Source organism: Saccostrea cucullata, unplaced genomic scaffold, assembly GCF_032062105.1.
Source record: "Saccostrea cucullata isolate Sc308-1 unplaced genomic scaffold, CSIRO_AGI_Scuc_v1 ctg328, whole genome shotgun sequence".
NCBI lineage: Eukaryota > Metazoa > Mollusca > Bivalvia > Ostreida > Ostreidae > Saccostrea > Saccostrea cuccullata.
In genome coordinates this window covers 132,813-147,811 of record NW_026923817.1, presented here as the reverse complement: position 1 = coordinate 147,811, position 14,999 = coordinate 132,813, and the positions used below count along the sequence as shown (strand labels likewise).

At 33.8% G+C, this 14,999-nt stretch overlaps 1 protein-coding gene across 6 annotated transcripts in view; it reads left to right on the top strand.

Moving 5' to 3' along the window:
- The first annotated feature begins 6,843 nt into the window (after positions 1–6,843).
- LOC134264963 (uncharacterized) overlaps positions 6,844–14,999 on the top strand; it is a 35,449-nt gene continuing 27,293 nt past the window's right edge. For all 6 annotated transcript variants that reach the window (XM_062747208.1, XM_062747206.1, XM_062747204.1 and 3 more), the window contains exon 1: positions 6,844–6,968. In XM_062747208.1, the coding sequence (XP_062603192.1) occupies positions 6,926–6,968 (43 nt within the window). In that variant the 5' untranslated portion in view covers positions 6,844–6,925. The remainder of the gene's footprint in view (positions 6,969–14,999) is intronic.

Genomic DNA, 14,999 nt, shown 5'->3' with positions numbered 1-14,999 from the left:
TAGGAAAAATCTTCTCAAGAACCAATGGGCCAGAAAAGCTAATACTTTTGTGAAAGCATCCAGGGATATATATAGTGAAGATTCTAAATTCTTCAAACCATGCCTCTAGGGGCATGGGCATGGTGGTGGGGCCACAAAAGGGAATCTAATTCTTCAAATATAAAGGAAAAATCTTCTCAGAAACCACTGCACAGGACAGAAATGCTGCAATTTTGACATTTATGTTGAAATATCCTGGGGTAGTGTATATTTAAATTGTTTCAATCATTGCCCTAGGGGTAGTGTGGGCCACAATAGGTACTACAATTGGGGAAAACTGGTGAGGAAGTTGAGCGTTGTGGTCTGTGGACTTCTTATTATAGATGTAATAGTTCAATAATTGATATTTTTACAAATATTTTTGTAATTAAAAATGATTGTGCCATGTAAAACAATTGTGAATTATTTATTTAATTGTTGATTTGATGATTGCATCTTAATTAAAGTTTGTGATTTTTTTTATTAAATTTTAGTTTCTGCTTTTATATCATATTCATGTATGTGCCATGATTACTAGAAAAACTTTTTACCCTTTGAATTGCATACATTATGTATATGTAAGTACTTTACATTTATTATCGAATTAAAATTATTCTATGCAATGAGTTATCTATTTAGTTCTAATAAGACAGTCATATGAATTGGCATTAAAACATCATATTTCCTTATCACCATAATGCTTTTCATCATACAGTGTATATATTCTTTTCAGAAACTTTGCATATTTTATTAAAACTGTGTGTGAAACTGTGGTGTCCATTATGGAAGTATTCGGAATTTAAAAAAATAATAATGACCTATAGGAGAGAACAAATTTTCGGAAAAAGTCATATTTAAAAACTAATGTTGTTTTCTGCTTTTCAAGTCCATGGCTGCTTGAGAAGAAGATTTTTAAAGATTTTAATTATATTTTGATATAAGACCTTGATTCCCTATTGTGGCTCCACCCTACCGGCAGTGGTCATTATTTGAACAATGTACATGTAGAATCTATACTGCCGCAGAATTAAGAAAATCGGCTTCTTTTTGTCTAGTGGTTCTCAAGGTTTTTCCTATCATTTCAATGTAAAATTTTATTTCCCTGCTGTGGCCCCACCCTGCTCCAAGTGGTCCTACTTTGCACAATTTAGAATTTACACATTCCCAGGATGTGTCCATATAAGTTTCAGGTTTTCTGGCCAGTGATTCTTGAGAAATCGTTATCTAAAGATTTTTTTCCCATTTTGATTCAAAGTAAAACTGGATTCCCTTTCATGGTCCCATCCTACCCTCCGGAGTCTTTGTTTAAACAATTTAATCTAGTACACTACACTGGAATGCTTCCACATAAGTTTCAGCTTTTCTGGCCCAGTGGTCCTTGAGAAGAAGATTTTTTGTCACCCAATATATTTTAAAGTAAAACTTGGGAATTCCTGTTGTGGTTCCAACATAATCTCGGGAGTCATGATTTTAAAATATCTACTCTACCGTAGGATGCTTCCACATAAATTTCAGCTTTCCTGGCCTAGTGATTTTTTGAGAAGATTTTTTTAAAACCTCATATACCGAGGGTATTTTTAACAATATAGTATCTACTCTTCCTCAAGATGCTACCATAAAGGTTTCAGCTTTTCTGGCCTAGTGGTTCATAATAAATTTATATTTAAAGATTTCCTCCAAATATTTCAAAGTAAAACTTTGATTCCCTACTCTGGCCCCACCATTACCTCGGAAGTTATTTGTTTGAACAATTTATTATCTACACTACCCCCCCCCCCCCGACGCCTCCATATAAGTTTCAGTGCCCAATGGGTCTTGAGAAGATGACATAGAAAGAATGGCCATGTCCAGGATTTGGGAAACCCAAAATGTGTCGGATCAGACAGTAAAATATGAGTTCACAAAGGCACTTTGAAACAAAGACTGTGTGAAAGTCTCAGTAAAATTCACTCAGTAGTATAAGAGGAGTTGCGAATAAGAGATGGGCATACAAAAGCATACAGCTAGACGGATGGGCATTCCGATCACTATATAATATAACTTCCCTCTTTTTCAAGCGAGGTTAAGAAATTAACACCAAAATAGTTTTAACTTCTATTTCGTTAAAATTTCACTCTGAAAATTCAAAGTTTACACTATTATATAAAAATCACAAATAGGTCCCACAGCAACTCGCAACACTTGCAAGGGATATATTTTGATATAGGTCCCCATTAGCATTCGTGTTTCTAAGGTACACCTTGCTCTTGCTCTATTTCACTGATTCCTTCTACGCCTGCTCATATTTCTATCTTAATTAAGGTGTTCCCTGTTATTATTAGGGAATTCTTCATATTTTCATCAACTTCAATGAATGAGTATAGACAATACACTGTAGGTATTGAAATCAGGTCATTAGCGAAAATCAGGGCATTCAAAAATCAGGACATAATACCCCTTGTTAACTTTAAAAGCACATTTGAGCAATTAAAAATCGATATTTTTGAAAATTCTTTTTGTTATACCTTTATTTATCTTACTGAAAATAAATTAGATTTGAAAAATGAAACAAATATTATGAAAACTTGCTTTTATTATAGGTTTTCATTTTATCAGGTCATCAGGTCATTATACCCTAAAATCAAAAAGAATTATACCCCTGTCAATTTTCTTGTCAAATAAAACTTAATAAAAATATTTTATTTTTGAGCATTTTCTTCATGATTCTTTTCATAGAAAATGATGATATTGTCACAATTACTGAAGTTGTATAATAGGAGTTGCGAATAAGAGATGTTCATATATATTCATACAGCTAGACGGATTCAGTGTGGCATTATCACTATATATATTGTAACTTCTTCTTTTTGCAAGGGGTTAAGAAATTAACACCAAAATAGTTTTAACTTCTATTTACATTAAAATTTCATTGCTGAAAATTCAAAGTTATATAATATTATATAAAAAAAATCACAAAAAATATATAGTGAATTTTTGAACACTTTTTAAGGGATATATTATATATATACAAATGAAGCATATTGATAGCATCATATAAACATTGCATGCATGTGATAATAAATTATTCCTTCTAATTATGCCTAATATTTGATGATTCTTAATGGTGTTCCAGTGTTATTTTAAAGGAAAATGATTTTAATATTTTCATTAACTTCAAAAAAAGTATAGACAATACACTGTAGGTATTGAAATCAGGTCATTACAAAATCTGGGCATTCAAAAATCAGGAATGACTACCCCTTGTTAACTTTAAAAACACAATTAAAAATCGATATTTATATAAAAATTCTTTTTTTTAAAAATTTATTTATTTACTGAAAAAAATTAGATTTTTAAAAATAAAACAAATATTTTGAAAACATGCTTTTATTAACTTTTCATTTTTCACTGAAAAAAAAATTATTTTCAAATTATCCCCTAATTTTCTCTGTCAAATAAAACTTAATAAAAATATTTTATTTAGCATTTTTTTCATGATTCTTATAGAAAATGATGATATTCACAATTTCCTCCAATAAAAATAATATTGTTTATGCACATAAAAACTCTTTATTTTCAGTAAATATTTGCAATCAGGTCAATCAGGGCATTATACTATCAGGGCATTATACCTTCCCGTTGTTATCTATGGACTAGCCTTCCTGTTCTCCTCACGAAGCTGCCGCAGGTCTTGTCTCATCTTTAATTTGCTATTTCCCTCTCTCTCTCCTGTTCTTCCTTCCCTCTTTTTTTGGACATTTTCCTTTTTCTGCGCCAAAGCTGTCGAAGCCTATTTTTTATATAACTGATATCTTAGCTTCTATTTCCCTGTCGATAATTCCTGCTAGGGTTGTATTTAGAATTTCTTGCAATTTCACTTTCTTCTTCCTTACATTCCTGGCAGTTTCCTCTTGTCTTCCATCTTTTCTTGCTGTTGATTGCTGTTCTGTGATTGGTTGTTATCCTCTGTCATTGGTTTAAATGTATGAAACCTTTTCATTGCCTTCTATATGGTGACTGAGGTCACTGGTTTTCGTCTTGAACCACTTCCTTCTCCGGGTTGCCCTAGGAATCACTTCTTCCTCCGTCTCACCAGGTTGTCCTATCAGTTAAGTTAACCTCTGATCTGGCTTACATCTGATCCTCCCCATGTTATATTGATTTCAATGCCTATTTTATTCTTACTTACTTTCCCACAGTTGTCTATATTTCCTCTCTTCGCAGTTGTCATCGTTTTCCATTGACTGGTTTTATCCTGATTATTTGTCCCTGCAGGTCGCTCATCCTTCCCCGCTCTAGCCCGACCTCGGGCTGTCTAAGTATATATCTGCCCATGCCCATGGCGTGAAGACGTTATGCTATGGCCTGCCAAACCTCCACTTCCCTGATCCCAGTCTTTCCTAGCTGGATCCTGTCTCTCCAGGTAACGAACTTTTCTTAGTTGTAATCCAGACTTATATAGCTGTCACTTGTGTCCCAGATAATATTATATATTGTATATATCCAGGTGGAAAGATGTGTGGTCCGTCTTCAGGTGAATCCTCCTCCATCGACCGTTTCTGTGCTGTCCTCTGCAGCCATCAGAGGTACGCTAACTAGGGTCATCAGGTTCAAGTCCGGAAACACTTGGCCCTATATTACAGCTGTACTATTTTGCTGCCTTAAATACTACTTCTGAGATATATTTTTTGAATACCTATTCTGCAGAATTGAAAACCATTTGACCTTATTCTTCTTTCATGTACCATCAAGGTTTTTTTTTCTTTGTTTGTATGCTGTTCCCTCTCGAAAATTCATCACTCATATGGAAAAGCCATCACTTGCCGGTGAATAGCATATCTTCGTGTGGCGCAATGGTAAGAGCATCTGCTCTAGAGTAACGAAGTAAGGAGTCAATCCTCAGGTCCTTTTCATGTCAGCACCCACAGCGACACGGTTTATACGGTCTCATCCGAAGGACAACTTTTTCAAATAAAAATAGCAGATAAATTATTTATTTTTATTCATTAAAAAATCACATTGCAAAAGACTGGTGTATGGTAAAACATTTCATAATATAGAGCAATTTTTTTTTAAATTAAAAATTTTTAATAATAATTATATACATGCAAAAGTATATATTTCAGTGAATTTGAGTACATTTTAAATATTTTTTTTTGATAATTGAAAATTATATTTATTTTCTGTCTTGAAATGTACAAAATAATGATAAAATACAGGTAAATCTAAGATGGGATGTAATTAGTCTGATTACTGTAAAACCAATTAACTCATCAAAACATCTATTGTTATTTGCAAGTGGGAATAGGTGGAATTGAGATTTTTAAAAAGTGGGAATAGCTAGAAGACACCGGACAACTTTCTCAGATCTTAATTCTTTTTTTCAAATTCAATAAAAGGACACTAAAAATGAGTGTTCTTTTCTCCAAAATTCATGATTATAAAGTTTCAATGAGGGGAGTTTCCTATTTAACACCTCTGAGTAGTCAGTTCTCTTAAATATAAATTATTAAGATGGAAACATTACTTTTAATATCTTTACCCAATTTCTTTTCAATAGTTTTATTATATTTAACAATAAAACATTTAAATCCAACTTCAAAAGCCTTATTAATTGAATAAGTTGTATCTTTTTAAGAACTATTTTAGAAGAATTACACGCTTAGTTTGGACTTTCAGTAAGGCGTGGCATTCTCGACGTTGCCTAATTAGCTTCTGAAATTTACACAGCTTCCCTTCACTGTTGAAATATACATATGATAAAAATGCAGCCGAATGTTAACTGGTGTAGGGAAACTGTGTAAATTTCTGAAGCTAATTAGGTAAAGTCGAGAATGCCACGCCTTACTGAAAGTCCAAACTAAGCCTGTAATTTTTCTAAAAATATTTTAGGGGAAACCCGCATAAACTTTGAATTGTTTGAATAGCGTTGAGAAACAGTAAAATTAAGATACATTCAAAGGAGAGAAATTATAAAATAGCTTAAATAATTGTGATGAATAAACTAGATCATAAAATCAAATGAAAATTGAGACATATGCTAATTTCAACAGCAAAAAATTACGCGGCGTTTATTCGCAAAAGTTTCTGAAACTTTATATATGAAAATATTTTATTTATCCTTTAAAAAGATGGCGAAAAATTTCCGTAAATTGAGAAAATGGACAAAGAACGTACATTGACCCCCTTTCTCTCGCTTCGGAAGCATACACCCCGCGCACAACATGGCATACACCCCGCATGTTGGGATGATATAACATAAATAAAAAACAGCGCTTCGAATTCTTACTTCAAACTATTTTCCATGTGGCTCTAATGTTATTGTTGTTTATGGAAATCAATTTAATATAACAAATTTTTAAAAAAAATTTTAAAGTGAAATTTATAGCAGAGGGTCGGGCCCCTTAAGAATTTTTATGGGTTACTTCTACAAATGGTTATGATTTAATAAATCAAATCGCCTAAAATAAACAGATAAAGATATTTATGACTCATGAAAACATTAATTTTAAACTCATCATGGGTATTAAACACCTTATATATTAGTCAGATTCTCTTAATCATGCTAGTTTACAATGCTTTTGACATGTTCACAAAATCACACCTGGATCAGGTAACCGCATAGTTTTGGCCGCTATGCAATAGAAATCCATGCGCGAGACTATATAGTTCTAAATAGTAATACGAATTTTGATATTTGGTTTTGTATAATTTATTTTTGAAATTTCAAGTTCTTTATAATTGATAAATGAATACGCGTGCATATTTGTAAATCGTTTTACTCTGCATATATAGGTGAAGAATATTTGCATTGTTGTTTACCTGGCGCGGAGGTTAAGGTCAAAACATACCTTCGTAGTAAGCCGCCATGTTAAATTTTCAAACACAGAAGTAGGAAGTGTTCAGATAAAATAAAAACAGAAGCATCATGAAGGTCGTGTATCTGTGTGTTATCTTGTTAAATTTTCCATGTTTTGGTAAGTATTTTTTTAGGCCTTACCTTCAACATGTTCAATCATTGTAATGTTTGCCATCATATACTTTTGGTGCAAATGACTTAATCGGTGCATACTGCAAGTACAGCTATAACTGCAGATCTGTAGCGTTTTGGTTTTATATATTAGTCTTTGGCCATACAATTTAACATTTAATTTTAATTAAGCGAGTTAATATCCTTTAAAGAGTTGTTAGGTACTAAGATAAAATATATACATATTGGTTATACAGAATGTTTCTGTTAGGTTGATGGACCAATGCTGGAAAGTTGAGAAATTCTCTCCTAAAGTGCGCAAGAAATCTTGCGCCATAATTGCACCTTTTTTTCAAAGATTAATATATAAAACCATAATGCTATACAGATCTGCAGCTTGTAGAGCTAGTGAACTACTGACTTAATTGTGTGTATACACGAAAATAAGTAAAATTAATCATGTTGTATTTATATAAGCATAACTGGTCCTTCGCCATTGAAACAGATCTACAAAGAATAATTTCCCATTATAATAAGTAAACAATTCTTTAACCAAGGCACATAGCATTTTATCTCAGGTGAATGATGCACTTACTTTAACAGGTTGGGCACGTCAGTTACAGGGTTCAAAATTAACTTTTTTTAGCACTAATCCGCACGGACTAGTGACTTCTAGCTTCCACTAGTCCGCAAACTATTCCACTAGTCCGCCCTATAGTATGTAAAAAGAATAACACAAATCTTAAAAGTTTATCAATTAATTAAACGAAATATGTGTCCACACATCAGTTGGAAGCATGTGGTGATTCCGTGAAAGAAAGAGGGTTTTCAACTTTCAGAAATCTCCTCATGGTCAAGTCTTTGTCTATTGATCACAGTGTAGAAACGCTTTATCGTGGTTGCGTTTCGCATTTATTTTCAAACATCTAAGAGACTCGGAAATAAAATACGAACCAATTCAAGACTTATATCCGGATTTGCACGAACTACTAGTCCGCACGGACTAGTACCTGACAAAATCTGCTAGTCTGATACAATTTTTACTAGTCTCGGACTTACGGACATGAGTTAATTTCGAACCCTGCAGTTCCTTTTTTGGGGAAGTATTACTATAAAAGGATTAATTCATCTTTTCAGTAATCAAAACATTACTTACAGTATTCGTGAATTTTCACTCTTTTTCTCTATATTTTTGTGTTTGCTTTGAATAAAATATAAAGTGCAAAAATATTTTTACATACTCTAAATATTCATAGTCTATTAAGTGTATGTATGCTGATTGCTCAAATTTCAAACTGCAATAATACAGTATTTATTGCTGCAAAAAGCTGAAGTGTTTTCAGGCATCATTGAACATCGATTCTAGCCTACATGGGATGAAATATTGCCCTCCACCCGACGTCAATATTGCCTTCATTTTCATGTTCACAACTTTGATAAATTCAACATAATATACCGGTACTTAAACTTAAGTTTTAATCTTTAAAATCTAAATTAAATTATTGTTTATATTAGTATCAGTTACTTCCATTCATCTGTCAACTCAATATATTATCCAAGAACTTGAAAGAAAAGACACAACAGTTTTCTATAAAGTTTCATGTTTGGTGGTTTTACGGACTATACAGTGATTGGGAAGGGTTTGCTTCATGTGCCATAGTCGCATTGAAGTGAAAATAGTGCATTAAATAAATCAAAGTTGGTGACAAGGCTTGCAATCAATTTTTTAGCGATCTTATTTGGAAACATTTTGCGCACAGCTTTCTTACCTGTTTTACTTTTGTTTTAAATGCAGTCAATTTTAAAACAAATCTCATTAGTGGAATCCGTCAAAAACTGCCTCCGGTTAAACTCAGCACTTAGATTTCGTACATCTACTACATTCATTTGTAGCGTAGGGTGGTGCACAATCCAAAGTTTAACATAAAATATCATTTTATGGGTAAATTATATTTCATGCAGGTTCCTTTTATGTATTTGCTACATTGCAATTGGTAAGAATTAGATTTGGTAAAAATGTGTTTTCTTTCATATTTCATATTTATTTGTCATTTTGTTATTTCTTAAATTGGCTCCTCAGATTATATTGATGGCCCTTGTTGACAGTTGCGCCATTAGTCCCATGGCATTCACATTTTTGGCCTTCCCAATCACTGACTATAGACAATAAGAGCCCACTACAATTACATTATGTGATAAAAGAGATGATTTGGGCTTCACTATTTTGCATTGTTAACTTTCCTTTTTTATAGCGTCGAGCTTGTTCGATCGTCATCTAGCGATCAGTCAGGTTTACGCCTCCGTATGTGTCAGTAGATGCATCCGCAATAGAAAATAGCAAAAGCTGTAAACCAATTTCTTTTAAAACGTTCACAATGAATAATAGCTTGAATATAAAATTAAATCAATTGTATCTTCAATTAATACTACTACAAAACGATATTATGTTTAATTTTTATGCAAGAAAAACGTTATGGTTGTTGCGGATGAATTTCTACAGAGGGGGTGAGTCGAATGACATATGAATCACATTTTGGGACCGATTACTGTAATACAAACAATCTTAAATTCGGTAAAATAATTACAAAATAAACACAAATACAACAAGACTATGAACATTGAATTTCTTAATCTTAGCTTTACTTTTACGATCTTCAATCCAATTTTATCCGAACAACCAACGATATTGACCAGTAATGCCAATTTTACTGTATTTATCCATTTCCTCCATTTGTTTACCGTGCCCTATCGCAAGTCGATCGTACTTGTAACAGTAGAGTCATGGTTGTAGTTAAGATGCAATCACTATACAACAGAACAACGCTCTGACAATGGCAATTTAATTAGAATAATTTATGAAACCCTTCATAGGTCTTCGATTGACTGAAAAGAAATTAGATTGATATAGAGGATGGACATTTCTGACGATGTCTGGTCAATTCAAACACTGACTCATTCGGACCAGGACATAGAGCCAATCGCAAAACCCCTAAAGGATTACATTGTTTGTGACGAGCTGACGCTTTGCTTGTCGAGAACTTTAAATTCTACGTCACATTCTCGCCACATCACAGAAAGTAGCCGAGATAGCGTCTCTCCCACGCTAAAGTCGGTCAGCTGCAATACACATCGCCGACGTTTAACGGATTTACAAAAGGGGACAGAAAACACAAATCTTATTAAACAGTTTAAAAAGAGCATTATTTATATTATATGCATTTTTAAAGAGTCCATAAGAAATTAAAGCCGTGAAAATTTAATTTTATATCATTTACCATTTGTGTATATGGCACGGTATACATGCGATATAAAATGATGTATACATAATCAATTTAAATTGCTGGATTTTAAGTATTCGTCCTGGTCATTCTTGGATTGTGTAGTATTTTAATTGTTTCAAATCACTAGTACTGTTGATGTGAAATGATTTTTCTGTGGAAAAGAGAAATATTCCGTTTAAGTATCAAACCATGAACTTGAGACTTAAGAACTTAGTATACATAGATTTTTTTTTTACATGTATACCCCAAACAGCCGTATTATATCAGTATAATATGTACTTGTACTTTAAGTATCCATATATAAAAGAACATTTCTGTCAAGAAGAGAAGTATGTCTATTCACAATTGTCAATAATTATGTCAAAATACTAAATTAGAACGGGTGCATAGTTTTGCTTTAAAAAATACACACATGAATAATAACTCTCTCTCTCTCTCTCTCTCTCTCTCTCTCTCTCTCTCTCTCTCTCTCTCTCCAGGAAACGTTTCAGTGGATATATATGTACATGTATTTCACTGTTGCATCAGTGATGTTTAAAATATTATCAGGTATTTTCGTTAATTTAGCACTCAGTCTCTGATTTTTTAATTATCAGTAAGCACACATTAAATCCATTCTGATTGATCATATACGACATACATGCACTGCTTCAGAGTTTTTTAAATACTGTGCATTATGTAGAAAAGTACTCAAAAGCACATTTTTTGCAATCCTTTATAAAACTGAGATTTCTATAAGAACATGTAAATACCCATAACAGGGAACCCATACTGAGCACTACGTACGCAGAGTTTTTTCAAACAGCAACATATCCTCCATATATGGAGGGGGGGGTTAGCATGGGAAAAACATGTGCGATTTCAGCAACTGTGGGACAACTTTATCAAATGCTAAGACAACTTTTAATAATTATGCGATTCAATGAATATTTATATTGTACTAACGCAGTGGAACTACAAGAGGCCCATGGGCCACATCGCTTACCTGAGCACTGTGGCTAAGAAAATCGCAGAAATCAGCTTAGTATTGAAAGTTTAAATCCATTAAATCCATAAGTGGTCCCAGGGAGTATATGTGAACAAACTTTAATCTTCACTTCTTGAAATTTTCTTCCATAAGTTTCAACATTCTTGGCACTGTGTTTCTTGAGATGATTTTTAGCTCACCTCAACGAAGTTGGGGGAGCTTATGTAATACCCTCGGCGTCGGCGTCGGTGTCGGTGTCGGCGTTGGCGTCCCAGGTTAAGTTTTTTGGAGCAGTTTTCTTTTTAAGTACTTCTATGTCCTATATTGATTAGACATGCATGGAAAATGCTTCTAATGTGTTTCATTGTACCAGTCAAAGTTTCAGATGCTGCAATTTCAGCAAAGGAATGGCCAGGTTAATGTTTTTGGAGCAGGTTAACATTTTTGGTGCAGTTTTTGGTGCAGGTTTCATTTCCAAGTAACTATAAGCCCTATGTTGACCAAACTTGCATGGTTGATACATCTAAGGATGCATACTACTGGGCTTGCTTCGGATGCTGAATCTGACCTACATTTTCCGGATGAGTGAACAGGTTAAAGTTTTTGGTGCAGGTTTCATTTCCAAGTAACTATAAGCCCTATAATGACCAAACTTGCATGGATGATACATCTAAGGATGCATACTATCAGGCTTGCTTCGGATGCTGCATCTGACCTACATTTTCCGGTTGAGTGAACAGGTAAAATTTTTTTGTGCAGGTTTCATTTCCAAGTAACTGTAAGCCCTATGTTGACCAAACTTGCTTGGATGATACATCTAAGGATGCATACTATCAGGCTTGCTTCAGATGCTGAATCTGACCTACATTTTCCGGTTGAGTGAACAGGTAAAATTTTTTTGTGCAGGTTTCATTTCCAAGTAACTATAAGCCCTATGTTGACACTTGCATGGATGATACATCTAAGGATGCATACTACCGGGCTTGCTTCGGATGCTGAATCTGACCTACATTTTCCGGTTGAGTGAACAGGTTAAAGTTTTTGGTGCAGGTGTCATTTCCAAGTTACTATAAGCCCTATGTTGACCAAACTTGCTTGGATGATACATCTAAGGATGCATACTATCAGGCTTGCTTCAGATGCTGAATCTGACCTACATTTTCCGGTTGAATGAACAGGTTAAATTTTTTTGGGCAGGTTTTATTTCCAAGTTACTATAAGCCCTATGTTGACCAAACTTGCATGGATGATACGTCTAAGGATGCATACTACCGGGCTTGCTTCGGATGCTGAATCTGACCTACATTTTCTGGTTGAGTGAACAGGTTAAATTTTTTGGTGCAGGTTTCATTTCCAAGTAACTATAAGCCCTATGTTGACCAAACTAGCATGGATGATACATCTAAGGATGTATACTACCAGGCTTGCTTCGGATGCTGAATCTGACCTACATTTTGTGGATGAGTGAAAATGTTAGTTTGTGATGAATGTATCATTTCCAATTAACTATGAGCCCTATAATGAGCAAACTTGCATGGACGATACATCTTAGGATGCAAACTAATGGACTTGCTTCAGATGCTGAAATCGATATACATTTTCAGATAATAGACCAGGTAAAAGTTATGGGTGCAGGTCTATTACCAAAAAACTGTAAGGCTTACATAACATTGTATAAACCAAACTTGCACAAATGTTGCATCAAGAGATGAAAACTCTCAAATTTGCTTCAGATGCTGGATTTTAATTACATTTTCATGAAGAAGAACTAGTTTAAATTTTTTTATGTAGGTCTATTTCAAAGTATCAGATCAAAATTGCTTAAATATTTCATTTTTGGAATGTACACTTTTTGTTGGTTAATTGTGTGACTTTGCCTTACTGAAAGACAACATTCGTTGAGGTGAGCTCTGTAATCTCTGATTACCTATGTTTAAAACATGTCATCAATTGCAAATTTTCATATTTTCTGAATTATCTCCTCTAAGAAGGATATGGAAATAACGAACAGTATTCAATCTCAACGTCCATTAAACAATATACAAAATAAGAGCAGAGCAAACACGGACCTCCGAAACATCAGAGGTGGGATCAGGTGCCATGGAGGAGTGAGCATCCCCTGCTGACCGGTCACACCCGCCGTGTGCTCGTTGTCATAATCAGGAAATAACGGAAAAAATCCGTCGTCAATTCAGTGTATAAATAATGGACTAACAATTGGTATGAAAAACGTCAGTCAGCATTTCATTCAATGATAAATTGTATTTGCTGACAAGGTCATTGTATCGACCATAGAATTTACGAAACGATGACTTTAAACGAGACTGTTCATATTCTTGTTTCATCAACTTGCTTGTCAATAATTTACCTCGTTTAAGAAATTGTTCATACGTAGAGCATGCTCAGAATCAACTGAGATATATATACTCCGTATGCAGGTGATGAAGGTATATTGCTGCATAAGTAAGGGAAGGTGACGATAGAAAAGTTAAAGTCATCACGTTTATCATATAGCTTGGTTGTTAGATTACCATTAGCGTCTTTTTCAAGTAAAATATCCAAGTATGAAGCAAGTCGCCCTTCATTTGAATAGACTTGGATACCGTTTACCAAAAAATGCTTTGTTGCAAGTTTGCTTAAAATTGGCCCAGTGGTTCTAAAGAAGAACTCGAAAATGTGAAAAGTTTAAAAACGGATAAACGGACATCGGGCAAAATGTGATCAGAAAAGGTCACTTTGAGCTTTCAGCACAGGTGAGATAATAAAGACTAATTGATATTAACTTTGTTGTGTTACATACAGCACAGACAAGTAAATTGGCAACAAAAGTGTAAGGGGGAGGGGGTATGCTCTCGTTGAAATCCGATTCGTTTTTTCCCTTCAAATACGTTAGATCTGACGGGCACATAACATAAGGGCCAGCCCTCGACCCACCCTACTTTTTTTTCGTTTCAAACATATTGTTCGAAAGGTTCATTGAAAGGCTTTACGTTTTAAGATACTTTACAACCGCTTAAAGACCCAATTTTTTTACCGTACGGTTACCTGAAGAGGGGGAGTGGTCTAAGTAACAGTGGTGTTATTTACCTGGAGACCCCCAATACCCAAGATGTCAAAAATCTATATACACGTAGCATTACACAGGAAGTCTGTGTCAGGTGATCAGGGTCGACAGGCCGTGTTTCCTGTCTAAATTTGAGTAAAACTACTTGAAATAATTGAAATATTTCAATATAAAATTTATTTATAAATTTTAAATACTTTCAGCGATATCTAATGAAGAAAAAAATTATAAAGAAATGTCGTTTTTATATTTAAAAAAAAATGACAAATTAAAGAAAAGAACACAGAGTTGAACTACAAAGTAAACATATCTTTTTTTAATTAAACGTGTGTAAATATAAAAAAAAAAAAAAATTAATAAAATACTCCATTCATAGGTACATGTAGGCCAATCCGTCGTGTGAACATATACAATGTACCGTACCGCGAATATTGCCCAGTACGTTCTGAACAACAATAATGTGAAAATATTCACCATTTCCGGGTGTTCGTGTGTTTAATTTTTTTTTTTTGTTTGCAAGATTTCTTATATACTTTTAAGAATTGATCTTCGGCTGTATATATTCACTTTTTAATTTCGAATATAGGGTATTGACAGATGTTAGGAAATTCGAACTAAAAGTTACAATATCGAAACTCCTAGAGCTCTTTTTCTGACATTTCAGAACTTTACAACAGAACATGGTATAGATTGTATTCATATATACGTAGATAAAACATG